The sequence below is a fragment of the Sceloporus occidentalis genome, unplaced genomic scaffold, assembly GCF_023333645.1.
Source record: "Sceloporus occidentalis isolate IW3139 unplaced genomic scaffold, rSceOcc1.0.p SCAF_29, whole genome shotgun sequence".
Taxonomy (NCBI): Eukaryota; Metazoa; Chordata; class Lepidosauria; order Squamata; family Phrynosomatidae; genus Sceloporus; species Sceloporus occidentalis.
In genome coordinates, this window is record NW_028317009.1 from 65,795 (window position 1) to 82,166 (window position 16,372).

A 16,372-nucleotide genomic window follows, 5' to 3' on the forward strand; every position below is an offset into this window, starting at 1 on the left:
AGGAGAGCCGCAGGTGGCAGCATAGAGGAGCTGTTGAACAGACGCCTGCCCGCACACCAGTTTTTGCAATCGATATGGACTGGTGGACTGGTTAATAGATATGTTTTGCCTGCTGGCCTTCAGGGCGGTTGGCTGGGTATGGGCCAAGGGCTTGTTATATTGTTGGTAAATGTTTTGGTTAAATTTTTTTTGTATCGTTATTTTGTAAAGCTAAATAAAAGACCACTGCCTGTTTTCATCCAGCTTGGTGTTATGTGTCTTAATTATTAAGTGTTTTATTAAAGGTTCTGAGTTACAAATCCCTTACAACCACATGTAATCAGTATGCTAATAATGAAGTCTAACACACATTTTAAAAATGAATTCATAAAACTGATTTCCTAGAGTCCAGTGTACAGATGGTGACCGCGGCATATAGATCAATGGTTACTCAACAACATTTCCTACCTACAAAATTTATTTATGATATAGCTAAACCTGAATAACTAACATATTCTGCTAAAATATCATATATTTGCCTTTGTTGTTGCCTTTAGTCTCGGTCTTTCTGGAGCTTGCTTACAATGGGGACATAGACTGTAATCTATTCCTTTTTCTAACAAAAATTAAAAAATGTGTAAAAGATTAATGAGGTATTTAATAATATACAACATATAACAATCGATTCTTGTGCAAGTAATCACCATAGCGACTAATGGAAAGGCTATTTGATCATTCTATTATCATACAGAACCCTAATGCTTCCCCATATAAAAAAGCCTATGTTTGGCTTCCTTGGACCTCAAAGCTTTATGAGGGTTTCACTAATATGTCGTGGTTATGTATGTGCTCTCTTTTTCTTCTTTTAACCAACGCATGTTCTTCATAAAGGTCCACAGCATTCCTCTGCTGAAAGTTTACCGTGATAGTATGTATTATTGTCAATCTCTTTATAAAACCAACATAAATGCAGGTACTAATATCAAATATTTTAATACTTTAGTCAATGCTTGCTTAGTTAAGAAAATAAATGAAACTCAGAAATAGAGTATAAGGGGACAAAATTCCCATGACACACATCAAAGAACTCTAGTCTAAGTCTGGATTGCTCCAAGATCAGTAGAACTCTTTGGGGACTTACCATTGAACTAGGTAAAGTCCATATCTCACAAGGTACCACCAAGATAGACACATATGAACCTGGCTATGGGTTTGTAAATACTCAAGCTGTTAATGCGGGTGATACTTGGGCCATGTTGGACCGAGTATATCCTAAAATGCGTATAACCACGGAGGAAGGCCAGCCCAAGCAGCTTGTCTTTGCATTGTTTGTCCCCAAATATCATGTCTCTGCCATGATTGCCCCTGTACATACAGTCATACATGCATGCTCCCTCCCTTCATCACCTTACCTCAACTGCAGCTCCCCCTCGTTACATGACTCCGCTACATTTGTGTGGTGGTTCGCCCTGGGTGCCACTAATCCGGAACTGCAGTTCCTAGTCACCCTGCTGTGGTTCTGTTTGCTGTGAGACTACTCTCGTGAATTGTGATTCCTTCGTTTGTTTGCTCCCATTTAGTGTACCGTACCCTGCTGTGTCTAGCCATCCATCCTATGTCTCTTGTCTGTGACTAATGCCTGCAGTTTACCTATATGGCTATCTAGATCTGCCAAATAAAAGGGTTTTAGCCTCGGTGGTCTTCTGTATTAGCAGAGACTTCACGTTACATGGTATTGCTTCTCATTATCCCACACAAGAGGAGGGGTACGTGTCCTACTGTGAATTCTGCATTAATATTATAGCTACATTTAAGCCACTGGGAATTCACAAGGAGGTAATTGCTTCAGTATAAAACTGCCAGAGAAAATGACCATTCCAACGTTATCAAAGCTGCGGTATCATGCCAGGAGCCGTGTTACAGAGGGAGCTCACAGAAATTTCACTGATCCATTACATTCATCCCAAATGAGAAATCAATGGTAGATGGTGGCTGCGTAGATATACTCTACTATAAGGCATGGATAAGCACGATCCAGTCTCGGATACAGATCGATCGTCATCTGCTGCGTATTAACCCCAGCTAAACAGAATTGTGTACTGTGCAGGTGTATCATACAATATGATTAATAATGAAAAAGAAAATGTCGTGTTCCCCTCTGGTCTCCTCATCTTTAACTGACATGATAACATTTTTTCTGGGATCTAATCTAAAAATACATTTTTTTGACAAGTCCCCACAGGTCATTCTTGCGGGAGGTGCGAGGGACAGACAACGATGGCATGTACACCACCATCTGCGTGTAAAGGATGTTTCAATTTGGTGCCTCTGTTTTTAGAGCAGCCGTTGATTTTTTACAAGACACACAACCAAGAAACGCAGAGATTAAAAGACGGAGATTATTTGAGGCTGTTGGAGCATCGGAACCTCATCTGATTTGTGTGTTCTGGCCATAAAGAATGGAGTTCTTGCATCAATGTAAATGATGGAAATAGTATCTCTGTGTGAAAAAATGAGCATTGTGTTCATTCCTGTGACCCGGAGATCATAATACTTCATTTGTAAGACACCTAATGTTAGCTGCAATTTGTCCTAAAACAGACCAAAAAGTAATTATTATATCCCATTACATATTGTACAGGGAAATATGAATAGGTTTGTTATTCCCCTTTAGATCTTCTAAGAACCAGCTGTAGGCTCTGTAGCATGAAGAAATAATCCCAATTCACAGAAATAATAGTAAAAAAACATAGTTTAATACCATAAAATTCCTTTACAAAAGGAAGGAAAAGGAAAGAGCTGTAAACTCTGGCATCAGTCCGGTCTCCTGGTTGACCTTCTTCTATAATCCAGAGTCTCAATTAAACCCAAGAGGTCTACCTAGAGGTTGGGATGGAAGAATACCCTGGAAGGAACTCTGGAATGATGACTTTAGGTATAGGTACTCCTTGGGCAAATCTTGACTTCATATCCATTAAATTGAGTACTAGTGTCAGGGTTCAGCCCCAGCCTTGGAAACTGCCAGGCGTGGCCGTCCCTTTAAGAGGTCTGCCTGGAGTTAAACTCCTCTCCACAGCTTGCTGTCCTGTTTATTTCTGTCTGTATTTTATGTACCTTTGCCCTCTTTCCCTTATACATCTCAGCTCCTCACTCCATCCCCTGTGTTCTTTGCCTTGTTGCCTGTTCTTTGTGGCATCCTGCACCATGTATGCATATCTTGCTATGTATATAATTTAATGTGCTGTGTATTTCTGTTCAGCTGTTTGGTTTTGCTATTACCTTGCCTCCCTCACCTGAAGCCTAGACGACTCACACCTGACCTAATGAACAGGCTTTATATCCCTGCCTCCCTGTAACAGAGTTGTGAGTTCATTAAGTTCTTTGGAGCCATAGTTCATGCCAGACGCTGGATCTGCCTGTTGGATTTACCTACCTACCTACCTACCTACCTACCTACCTACCTACCTACCTACCTACCTACCTACCTACCTACCTACCTACCTACCTACCTACCTACCTACCTACCTACCTACCTACCTACCTGCCTACCTGCCTACCTACCTACCTGCCTACCTGCCTACCTGCCTACAGCTTTCACCTGGACTGCCTACTGGATTTCCCCTTTTTTGCTTGCTACCTGTCCCAGACCCTTTTGAGTACTTGCCTGGACTTTTCTACCCTCATATGCATGATATGCCTCCTACTCTGCTGCTTCTGGTGAGATGCCTTGCTTTACTTTTGTAGTATAACCTATAACCAAACACTCTGCTTGTGTCCTTTGTGAAGTTTATTTAAATCAGTGCGTTCTTACACTCCTGCGCTCTGGACTCCAACATCCAGTTAAGGGCTGCAATATAATGAGCCTGACAGAATGAACTCACCATTATGGAGTCCGCAGAGTTAAGTAAGACGCTCAGTACCCTTACCCTGCAGGTGTCGCAGCTATCCCAATCTCTTCATGAATTGCAGCGGGACTTTGCTTTATTTAAAGAGACAGTACACCATACACAGGAACCTGTATATCCTGAACCTGATGTTGCTCTACCTGAGAAATTCTCTGGCACTCGCTCTAAATACAGCACCTTTAAGATGGATTGCGAGTTACTCTTCTCCTTAAAACCACGCACATATGCTACAGATTTTGTTAAAGTGCGTACTGCTATCACCCTGTTGTCAGGGCAACTGAAAACCTGGGCACACAAACTGCTAACCACCAAAAGCCCTGTTTTGGACACCTGGGACTCCTTTTTGAAGGCTATGGACTCTCTGTTAGCAGGTTCCCACCATCCCTCTGTTCCTTGTCCTTCTACTCGCTCCCGCAAACAGGGCCTTCGCAAGGACTACGTTGCTGATCATGAGAGCTCAAAAAGACATAAGCGTGACCTAAGTTTGCCCTGCTATATTGATCCGTATGAGGTGTCTATGTATACAAAAGTTCCTAGGAGTACTTCTATCATCCCAGAGGATCCTATAGGCACACCTACCCATAGCCTTGATGCTCCTGGCATGACTGATGCACCTACCTTGGACATTGAGGAGCCCATGCAAATTGGGGTACTCCGAACTACACTGTCCCTTGAAGAAAAGGCTAGAAGACGGAATAATGGCTTGTGCTTTTATTGTGGTAAGAAGGGGCACTTCATCACATACTGCCCTACACGTCCACCTCGGCCTCAAGCTCTACATATTGGGACTGTGTTTGTCCACCCTGCCGCCTCTTCACATCATGTCCTAGAGGCAACTTCTTTGCTCCCATCTGAGAAGCCTGTGTCTACTACCCTCACTGGAACTACTGTGGCAAGTACCAGCAATACTTCTTGTTGTGCTAATGAAGCCTTACCACCTGACTGTACTTATGCCTCCAATGGCACCATAGTGCGCAAGCACGATCTGGAGGTATTTGAAAAGGCACTGAGTGCCAGGAATACCACACCTGTAGACCTCCCCAAGGCAAAAGAGGGAACTGCTGGGGGGATAGCGGTTATTGTTAACGGTGATGAGCACCCTCCAGCTGTGCCAGAGACTGATGCAGTGGATTCCTACGATGAATGGGACTCCCTAACTGGTAGTGAATCTGACTTGGAGGATTATATCACACCAGGTTATTCTGTATACGCCCAGAGGGCGTCTTTGAGGAGGGGGTACTGTCAGGGTTCAGCCCCAGCCTTGGAAACTGCCAGGCGTGGCCGTCCCTTTAAGAGGTCTGCCTGGAGTTAAACTCCTCTCCACAGCTTGCTGTCCTGTTTATTTCTGTCTGTATTTTATGTACCTTTGCCCTCTTTCCCTTATACATCTCAGCTCCTCACTCCATCCCCTGTGTTCTTTGCCTTGTTGCCTGTTCTTTGTGGCATCCTGCACCATGTATGCATATCTTGCTATGTATATAATTTAATGTGCTGTGTATTTCTGTTCAGCTGTTTGGTTTTGCTATTACCTTGCCTCCCTCACCTGAAGCCTAGACGACTCACACCTGACCTAATGAACAGGCTTTATATCCCTGCCTCCCTGTAACAGAGTTGTGAGTTCATTAAGTTCTTTGGAGCCATAGTTCATGCCAGACGCTGGATCTGCCTGTTGGATTTACCTACCTACCTACCTACCTACCTGCCTACCTGCCTACCTGCCTACCTGCCTACCTGCCTACAGCTTTCACCTGGACTGCCTACTGGATTTCCCCTTTTTTGCTTGCTACCTGTCCCAGACCCTTTTGAGTACTTGCCTGGACTTTTCTACCCTCATATGCATGATATGCCTCCTACTCTGCTGCTTCTGGTGAGATGCCTTGCTTTACTTTTGTAGTATAACCTATAACCAAACACTCTGCTTGTGTCCTTTGTGAAGTTTATTTAAATCAGTGCGTTCTTACACTCCTGCGCTCTGGACTCCAACATCCAGTTAAGGGCTGCAATATAATGAGCCTGACAACTAGTTTATCATTCTAAGTAGAAAGAAGAGAGAGGGACATGCCATCAGATCGGCTGGAACTGGCTGCCGAATGCAGTAAACCTCAACGAAGGCTCCAGATTGTTAATAACCAAACTTTGCCAGAGGCCCTTCATTGCAAGTTTGGCCACCGAGGCATTTGAAATGACGAAAACAAGCATTTCAGGAATGAAATTGTATGAAGTGTCTCAAAAAAAGAAAAAAAGGCTTGACCTCATTTATAAAAACGGTGATATAGATTGCAGTGTGTCTAGTGCTCTTAACCTATGTTTGTACAACACCATCTCTAATTATTGACTTTGTAATAATGGCATCATAAATTATTAGTAATTATGTTGCAATAGAAACGATTAAGCTTGTTCACCAAGTTGCATTGTGAACCGTGACATGCAGCACTGATAATTAACTACAAACATCTGAGACAAGAGACTAAGGCAGTGAGGAAGCACTAAAAAGCTATCGGGAAAAAAATAAAATATGTAAAAATCAGATAAAAGCAGCAAAATTGGAGACAGAAAGACTCATTGCCAAAGAGAGTAAAACAAACCCCAAAATGTTCTTTAACTATATAAATAGTAAAAAGGTTAAAAATGAAAGCGTTGGCCCCTTAAAAAGTAATGAGGGAGAAGTTATAGATGGGGATCAGGAAAAAGCTAATCTATTAAATATATTCTTCTCTGCTGTATTCACAGAGGAAAATGAAATGCCAGGTAATATACAGCAGGATGAGATAAATGCCACAGTACATGTCGCCTGTCTAACGCAGGAAGAAGTGCAGTGCCGCCTAAAAAAAATCAAAATAGACAAATCACCAGGTCCAGATGGCATTCACCCCCGCGTTCTAAGGGAGTTAAGTAATGTAATAGACAGACCCCTATTTCTAATATTCAAGGACTCTATAGTGACAGGGTCTGTTCCCCAGGACTGGCGCATAGCAAATGTTGTGCCAATATTCAAAAAGGGGACAAAAAGTGACCCGGGGAATTATAGGCCTGTTAGTTTAACTTCTGTTGTGTGTAAACTGTTTGAGGGTTTCCTAAGAGATGCTATTTTGGAGTATCTCAATGAAAATAAATGTATGACTCCATATCAGCATGGGTTTACAAGGGATCGGTCCTGTCAAACTAACCTCATCAGCTTTTATGAGGAGGTGAGCTCAAGACTGGATCGGGGTGAATCGCTGGATGTCGTATATCTTGATTTTTCCAAAGCATTTGATACGGTGCCACATAAAAGGCTGGTACATAAAATGAGAATGCTTGGGCTGGGGGAGAATGTGTGTATGTGGGTAAGTAACTGGCTCAGTGATAGGAAACAGAGGGTGGTTATTAATGGTACATACTCTGAGTGGGTGACTGTTGCTAGTGGGGTACCACAGGGGTCAGTTTTGGGTCCTATTCTTTTTAATATATTTATTAATGACCTTGTAGAGGGATTGCATAGTAAAGTATCAATCTTTGCAGACGATACTAAGCTCTGTAACGTGGTTAACACAATAGAGGACAGCGCACGATTACAAATGGATCTGCATAGGTTGGAGGCTTGGGCTGGGATGTGGCAGATGAGGTTCAACACAGATAAATGTAAGGTTATGCACATGGGGAAGAAAAATCCAGGCTGGGAATATGTATTAAATGGGAAAACACTGGGGACGACTGACATGGAAAAGGACTTAGGAGTTTTAGTTAACAGTAAATTTACCTGTAGCGACCAGTGTCAGGCAGCTGCTGCTAAGGCAAATAAAATCATGGGGTGCATCAAAAGGGGCATAGATGCCCACGACAAGGAAATAATTCTACCACTGTACAAGTCACTAGTCAGACCACACATGGAATACTGTGTACAGTACTGGGCACCAGTGTACAAGAAAGATATAGTGGAGCTGGAGAGGGTTCAAAGACGTGCAACCAGAGTAATAAGGGGAATGGGAGGACTACAGTACCCAGAAAGATTATCAGAATTGGGGTTATTTAGTTTGGAAAAAAGACGGCTTAGGGGGGACTTAATAACTATGTATAAATATATAAGGGGGCAGTACAGAGATCACTCCCAGGACCTATTTATACTCAGGACTGTATCTATAACAAGGGGACATCCTCTACGGCTGGAGGAAAGAAGGTTTCTACACCAGCACAGACGGGGGTTCTTTACAGTAAGAGCGGTGAGATTATGGAACTCTCTGCCAGAGGAAGTGGTGATGGTAAACTCAATAAAAGAGTTCAAAAGGAGTCTGGACGTGTTTCTTGAAAGCAATAATATTACAAGTTATGGATATTAGATTAATAGGGACAGAACGTTGATCCAGGGATTTATTCTGATTGCCATATTTGGAGTCGGGAAGGAATTTTCCCCCTGGTATGGGGCAATTGGCATCTGCTTCATAAGGGTTTTTTGCCTTCCTCTGGATCAACACAGTAGGGACACAATATGTATATAGGTTGAACTTGATGGACTTTGGTCTTTTTTCAACCTTATGAACTATGTTACTATGTTACTATGTTACAATGTTATGTATAAAAGTAATCCAGATGTAATGTTTGAGAAGCGGTCTCAACCTTTGTTGGACCTACAGGGAACTTTTTAGGAAGAGAATTGGCAAATACAAGGCCTTTTAATGAGGGGGGGGGGGGTCCAGTAAAGCACCCGAAGATTATCCCTGATCTTAGTTCTTTACAGGGAGCTGCGAGACTTGTCTGTGACCCCGTATGCTCCATTGGCATACCGAGGAACTTCCAAGGGTGGCTCCCCAAGGCTCTTCCTCTCCTTATAGGAGGAAGCCAGGGGTGTGTCGGCATTAGGAAGGTGGAGCTAGCCCACTAAAGAACAAATAAGGGCTAAGAGGGTGGGATCAGTACAAGGAGGGGGGCATAGCCAGATGTCGCTCCCCTATCCAAACTTAAAACACACTGACACACGGACTGGTAGCACCAGTAGGCACCGGGTGAAATCTAGAGAGTTATCGGGCATGCCACTGCGCTCTGTAATGCCACCGGTGACATATATTCATTACACAGAATTAGTCAAATCCTGGCTTTGGTTTCTATAGTAACGGTTCTGAAAGTCTGCCAGTTTAGGCTGATTGCAAATTTTTTGTAAGATTAAGAGGGCTTGGAATGTCAGGAAGATGGCCGGCCGCTGTACTGTTACAATATTAAAGATAAATTAAAAATAAAGCAGGGGCAGCCACTGCAAACAGCCAGAGTTCCTAGCGTTTTCATATAAATCAAAATCAGGGAAATTATACAATTTGGTTTCCTTTCTACAGTTTAAGCCAAAATAAAACAAAATATTTACCTTTACAGAATTTATTTATTTTTAGTTGGTGATTGCTAACAATCTAAATGGAATTAATAAATGTTATTTCCTAAAACGCACCGGTTACAAAACACAAAACGGTTCTGGACGCAATCATGTTTATAAACTCTCTTAGAACCGTTGCACATGTAAATATACAAATGGGTAAAAAAAACATTTTGGAGTCAAAACCATTGAGCATTTTATCAATGTATACGTGAATAATAAAAGCAAAGCTGAGATTCTCCTTCCTTCCGTTGGAATCTATCTGCATTAATGAGGAGGGATATATTTCTACAGGGAGGACCACCAAGAAATCCAAGAAGATATCATCGCTGCTCACATCAACTGTCGGACTGGTGATGAAGAGGTGGCCCTGGCATTTTTATTAGGGTCACATTGCATGCGGCGGGATATTTCCAGTCGGGGGCCACATGCAGCCTCCCATGGCAGATCAGGTGTGCAATGTCACCCAGTAGCCTATGGGGCATTTTACCCAGTGTCCCCTATGGCCAGCCTGGCCATTCTCACATTCCTATAGACGTGAGGTTAGAAAATGTTATATATATAATATATATAGTTTGCATAAAAAAGTGACCTCTGCTGCTTGCAACCAAAGCCCCATTCCCTCTAACGGAAGCCCCACTACTGCAGCATGGTTGGCATATCAGCAACTCTGGGAGGTATTGAAAACATCATATACAAGATGCACACTACAGGCTTTGAATACTAGAAAATAGCATTTGAATGATAAGCTTTTTCTTCAAAACCGATGACTTAATATTTCAGCATTGCCACTAAACAGAAATTTGCCATCTGCTGGCTGCGGACCTCTCCCGTTTGTTTAAAACACAAACCCACAGTAATAAAGGAAGAACTGCGAACAATAAAGGAGAATTTCTGGAACACACAAAAAAAAAGGCAAAACTAAAATGGGTAAACCACAGGAATTTTGCCATCTTAGCTTGGAAGGATAATCAGTAGCAATTCAAGTGTGTTGTTTGATCTACACACAAGCTGTCTGGTACAGATAAAGCCAGCAATTCACTGACTCATTTATTTCATTGATAAATGTCTTTGTTCTTCTCTGCGGTCAGGAAGATCAAACAAATCTATTTATTTCTACTGAAGCTCCAGTGTTAATTGCAGACTTAGCACCAGCAACCTGCTGATGAGAGGAGGAGTGATGGTCTGAACAACATCCAAAGCACCGAACCCTATAAAACAGAGACAAAAACCACAATGAACTTCCCCTGGAAGAGCATCGTGTAGTGCAGAGGTATTCAGCTGCCTGATGGGGGCGCTCTATCCTATCCAGAAGCGTTAACTAAAGCACAACCTGTGCGTTAAATGACGTCTTACTATCCCTACTGTTAAGTCTGTTGCAAACTCACAAGAGCAGGGTCCTCCCGTCTTGGTCCAGCGTGTCTTAGACACTCCAACCACCTGTGAAATACCTTTACGTTTTCTTACGATGTCCCCCTTGAAAATGCATAGGTGGATCCTACGGAATCCTCCCATGTGCTTTTGCCCCATGCCCCCTTCCCAGCTATTTTCCATGCACGACGTGCTTTTGGCTGAGCACATCTCCCTGCACGTGATCTGCTCTCCTCCAGTCAGCTCCAGCGATGACTCTGGGAATACCGAGGGCAGGGGTCTGACCCCCTCCGTGTGAATAAGCCAAAAGCACCCCAATTGATGGCTGCTTCACGGAACAGTGAGGATAGATGTCCCTCCAGTAACAGTAAAAGATCACACAACGAAGGCTTGAAAACCTCAGCTACAGGGCAAAATAGATTTTGATCGACGCATGTGCTTGCCACACGCCTAGCCCATTGTATTATGATTATTATTATGGTATTATTTATACAGCACCAACAATGTACGCAAAACTAGAATTAACAAACAGATACATTAGATAAAGAAGACCCTCGCAAGCTTATACATTAAATTATAATTTAAACATCAAACAAGTCATCTATGGAAGTCATAAAGAACCCCTCCTGCACTATAAGAACAGCTTTTCTCTATGTCAATTATATCGAACTTATTTTTCTGGATAATTTCCTTTAAGAGAGCGAACATTCTCAAAAGTAATAATATGCTTTTCATTGCGCGTGAAACCCATCCCTCTCCTTTGCACTAATAATACCCTCTACATAATGCTTCATGCTATAATTTCTCCCTAGACGCACATTATTGCGCTCACGGAGCGGATTATCCAGCACTTCACAAAAGGTCACTGATGTACTAAGCCCTTCCCTGCCTACAATGCTAAATCAAGACTTGTATGCATTGCGGGGAGAAATATGGCATATAATACAAGCAGTTCTTCATCTGCTCCAGTCACCCGGTCATATTTACCTTTAAATACGAAAAGATGTCACACTAAAAGAGGTTTATATTTACTGATTAACATACGTATATATTATACGCACATATACGTACACGCACACATACATGCACTTTTCATATGCGTATGGACCAGCAACACTAGCAAGCACATGTCCGAGCACAACAGTGGAAACAAGACTGGTTAATTTGAAATCTGCTTAATTGGGGATTGTATACATTTATTTTTTGGATTTATTACCAGTTTAGGGTCCACCAAAGCGCCTCTCGTTTAATTCTGCCCAATCCTCAAACCACTTTTCCGAAGCAATATGTCTTGCCCTGATTGTTGTGCCCGTCAAACAGAATTCCGCAGACATTTCGATCTCCCAGGAACGTGGTTTTGTCTTTGTCCCTGTATGGCCCCTAAAACCCTCTTATTAACTCGAAGTTGTTGGCGAGATGTTAGGTGACACAAGGTTGCTGGAAAAAACTTTCTTAAAGTAGTGATTTATGTATAAAAGTGCTGGATACCTCCTGTGGGAGCTGTAGAGTTAAGCCCGCAATCTCTAGCTGTAAATAACATGGCTTTATTTCCACAGCTCGGAGTTTTCCAGTTTATTTCCAATGTTTTACTGCAACAAGTTGTTCAGAAAGATTGTAAATCAAAGGGATTTGTATTCACACAAACAATACATACTGAGTAACGTACAGGAGATCCCTTAAGCACTTAAAAGGAATCAAAGGCTCCAACCCGCATCCACGATTTCATATATCTAGTCGAGGTTAGAGTTAGGAGGTCAAATAGAATTTAAATGCTAAAACAAAAGCTCATTCTGTTTCATTGGTTTTACCTACTTTCTAGTATCGTTGATCTGCCGGACATCCTAAGAAAAACCTACAGGAAAGCGAACAAAACTTTCTGAGGGCTTCTGCTACGGCCTTTTTTTTTCTACTCAACCTGCATGGTGATCAACAAGGATGAAACAGTCATCCAGTGAAGGTGAGAGTGCCTTATTACACCCGGCAGCAGAGCTTTTTTTTGAGGGGGAGTACACTGATGTTCCTCGAGTCTATGAAGAATTATAATAACCCAACATTGTAAATACCAAGAACGATGGTCATCTAAGGAGATGTTCCATTCTTCTTCCACTTGACACAACTAAACAATTGAAATTGCTTATTTTACTTATGTTTCTGTGAATTATCATCACAGGGAGAAAAAACATTCCTTTCTGTCTGCTCCCATCATTCTCAGGGATCCACTCAATGCCTTGGAATGATAGGAGATAGAAGCCAAGAGCAGCTGGAAGGCCACGGAGTAGAAAGGTAGAAGAAAACATATGATGGTAAAGTACATGTAGAACACTGATGTTCCATGTCAGTGAATGCATATATTGTGTATGTAAAAAAAAAATACACATGCTACATCTGATTACTCCGGAGTAATGATAGGATTGTAGAACTGGGCAGGTATTACTAGGCAGTCACGGCCTGTACATGTCACATCGGCTGAGAGGTTTCATCTCGTTAATCAAATCCGCCTTTCCCTTGGCACATTTACAGAACCCTTCCCAGATCTTTCCACAAGCTTGTAATATTAATAATAATAATAATTTTATTTATGTAACCACTAATAAATCATACATTTGTGTATGGATGTTTGTCTGAACAATGTATTTATAGCCACCTTGTAAGATGGTATAGCCTACACCATTGGTGTTTTACTGATGAACCCCTCAATGGCTTTTCTACAGCATGGCTGTCTAATAAATCTCATAGACCTTATAGCATTTAATTTATAATCTTCCAAACATTATGTAGCATAACCCAAGCTTCATACAATTTTTATGACATATAATTACCTTTTTGAAATATCTTTTCATCTTCTTCCAAGTCAAAACACGTCATAAAGCCAGGTAAAAATTCCAAAGCAATAAATAAGTTGGGAATATAATTGTGTTCTTCCCCTATCTCATACAGTACAATGTTCCAAACATACAGACCCAATATAATGCGTGATACATATCCAATGAAATGTTTTATTCTAAACAGTATATTACCGTCTTTACGTACAACACATGGTCATTATTTTCCACTTACTGGAAACACCCTACAACACAAAAAGAGAATACCCCAACCTTCACTCCCAAAACCAGACAAGCCTTCACAACTAAGGACTGAAGTTTGAAAAAGTCTAAGTCTAGGTGCGTTTCATGGAGTAACCATCCATTGACGTTTCGAGGAGACACAATAGAACGCTCCCGTATAATAGAAAATGTGAATTTAGAAGTTTTTGAGAAGAAGGCATTGGAAGGAAGTATGTTAGAACCTAACCAGAGGTGGTGAGAAGAACATCTAGGTGGTAGGCATTGTGTTAAAACCATCTCTGTTGGCCACGATCAGGCTAACAAACCAGCAGAAGGGCCCGTTAAGAACTAGTGAAGACCTGTTCATGGTCAAACATCGGAATAATATCACCTGCCGGCTGTCTGAGAATGAAGAAGACAAGAGAGGTGAATCACTTGGGTGGCAGAAGACAGCTTAGAGGCCATGGACTTAATCGGATAGAAAGATAATTGGTTTGTAATCACTGCGGCCAGACGTTAATGTCCATTTCATTCTTGCTGGAACAGAGTATATTTTTCCTGGAGCAGATATAATTAAATCGATTTTGGAAATATATTTTATTTACATCTTTATTAATGTTCACTGGGCTAGCTCTGCATGGAGGTTTCCTCTGCCCACTTTTCAGTATATCCGTTATCCGATTAACTCTGCGGAACAGGATTTTAAAGAACGTTTTTTTCTTATATTTATTGAATTGATCCTGGAATAGTAATGTTTGAATTACATTACTGCCAAAGAGAAAAAGAAGCAGACCTCTCCTATCAAGCTTCCTAGACGTTAACAAAAAATACGAAGAGCGGCGCGGCTATAATTACGCACCGATGTGCTGCAGGACCGGAGGCGTTAAAAGACACTGCAATGCCCTGCACGTGATATGCTAAACGAAAAGGTATATAGTTATCGGCAGTGCAATGCTCTGCAGAATGCTAAACAATGACGCACTGTGCAATAATCTGAATGTGGTACGTCTATAGCTCATAGGCTTCTGTGTGATGTCCTGTGGCTTGAGGGCCACTAAGTGGACAGGAGCCTCTTCTTTGCAGATGTTTTTAAACACAATATAGAATTCCGATTAACTACGAGACAAATGTATGTGTTTTAGTTTCAAGCATTTTACATATATTATTAAGTATTGTATGCCGGCTTCAGTAGTAACAGATGGTAATAGATTTTGTTATTCAAATTCGGAGGCTCAGAATTAGTACTTACACATAATATAAACCACTACTATACATATTCATTTAATTTTTACCCGATAACTTTAAACAACAAAAAAAAAAAAGTTAGTGAAATAACATCCATTTTTTTATATGGCTAGTGCCCTATGGGTCCTGATCCCAAAAGAGTTGATACTTTGTATCTTGGTCTTCATCACATATAGGCCACTTCTAGTTTAATAAGCCATGCAGTTTAATTTGTATGCATCTGGAAACATATAAGATCTTGGGAATATAATGCAGGTATGTTTTAGACCCACAATCAGCAATGTATGTCGCTTTGGCACTGCCCTACGCATAAACCAGCCGTCTTCTTCACTAAAGGATGCTGAGCTATGCAGTCACACCCCGTGGTCTTAAAAGTACGCAGCCGCTTTCAATGCAGCCACAGCCTCCGTAGTGTAAATTGGCCAGTTGGGAAGATCAGAGATCGCCCCTGTGGCCAGCAAACACCCAAGAGATCACCCAAGAGGGTAATCTATGGAATTTGGTTTCGAGGGTAATAAGAATACCAAAATATAGCATGCTCCTGAACTTAAAGACGCTAATCTGCTGCCTACAGAAAAGATGTTTTAGCATTTAGTGAAACCTAATTGTCCAACACTTTTAACTAATTACACGAGACCCTCAAAATAGGTCTGGAGTTCCCCTGGACTGTGTAAAGCCAACTCGCTATACTGGTGGGGAGGTATACCGAGGGGGGGGCAGTATGCAATGCATTAGCATTTTGCTTCCAGGGAAGTTAAGCTTGAATGATTATTAGCCGATATATAGCTGACATTTCCGAGTAATCATTTGTGTTATGATAATGAGACCTTTATATCTTGTGCGGTAGACAGGCTCACTCCAAAGCAAACATAGGCAACGCTTTACATTGCTTAACTCTTTCATGTCATTGGTCATTAACTACTTGCACCCTCTTTTAAAGACTCCATTATATATACAGTGTATATATATATATATATATATATATATACAGGCCCGGACTGGGACAAAAAATAGGCCCGGGCATTAAAGCCTGAGCAGCCCATATTTATTTATTTATTTATTGTTAAAGCCCACCCTTCATGTACCATCTTTGCATTTAATCATTCACACAAATCATTAACACATTCATTAATGCAGTCTCACAAATCATTCAAGCAATTCATCCACACATGAATTCATTAATTGTCATACGCATTCACACAATTCATCCACACATTTATTCATTCATTCTCATACGCATTCACACTACCCCCTCTCATCATCTTATCTGCCCCTTCTCACTATGTTCCCCCTTTTCACTATGTAACCCCCTTCCCCACTTCTCAATATGTACCGCCTCTATCTATCCCCTCTCCCCCTTTCTCACTACCTAACCCCCCTCTGCCCCTTCTCACTGCAGCCCCTTCCCTCACCCTATTTACCTTGTTGCCAGAGCAAGCAGCAACTGCGACCGCCCCTGTGGCAGGGCAGGATTGACTTAGGGGCTGATG

General features: G+C 41.7%; 1 protein-coding gene across 1 annotated transcript in view; it reads left to right on the top strand.

Annotated features, from left to right (window-relative positions):
- The first annotated feature begins 3,864 nt into the window (after positions 1-3,864).
- LOC149299057 (breast cancer anti-estrogen resistance protein 1-like) overlaps positions 3,865-16,372 on the top strand; it is a 70,525-nt gene continuing 58,017 nt past the window's right edge. Inside the window, exon 1 of the mRNA XM_089486565.1 lies at positions 3,865-5,088. Within this exon, the coding sequence (XP_089342691.1) occupies positions 3,865-5,088 (1,224 nt within the window). The remainder of the gene's footprint in view (positions 5,089-16,372) is intronic.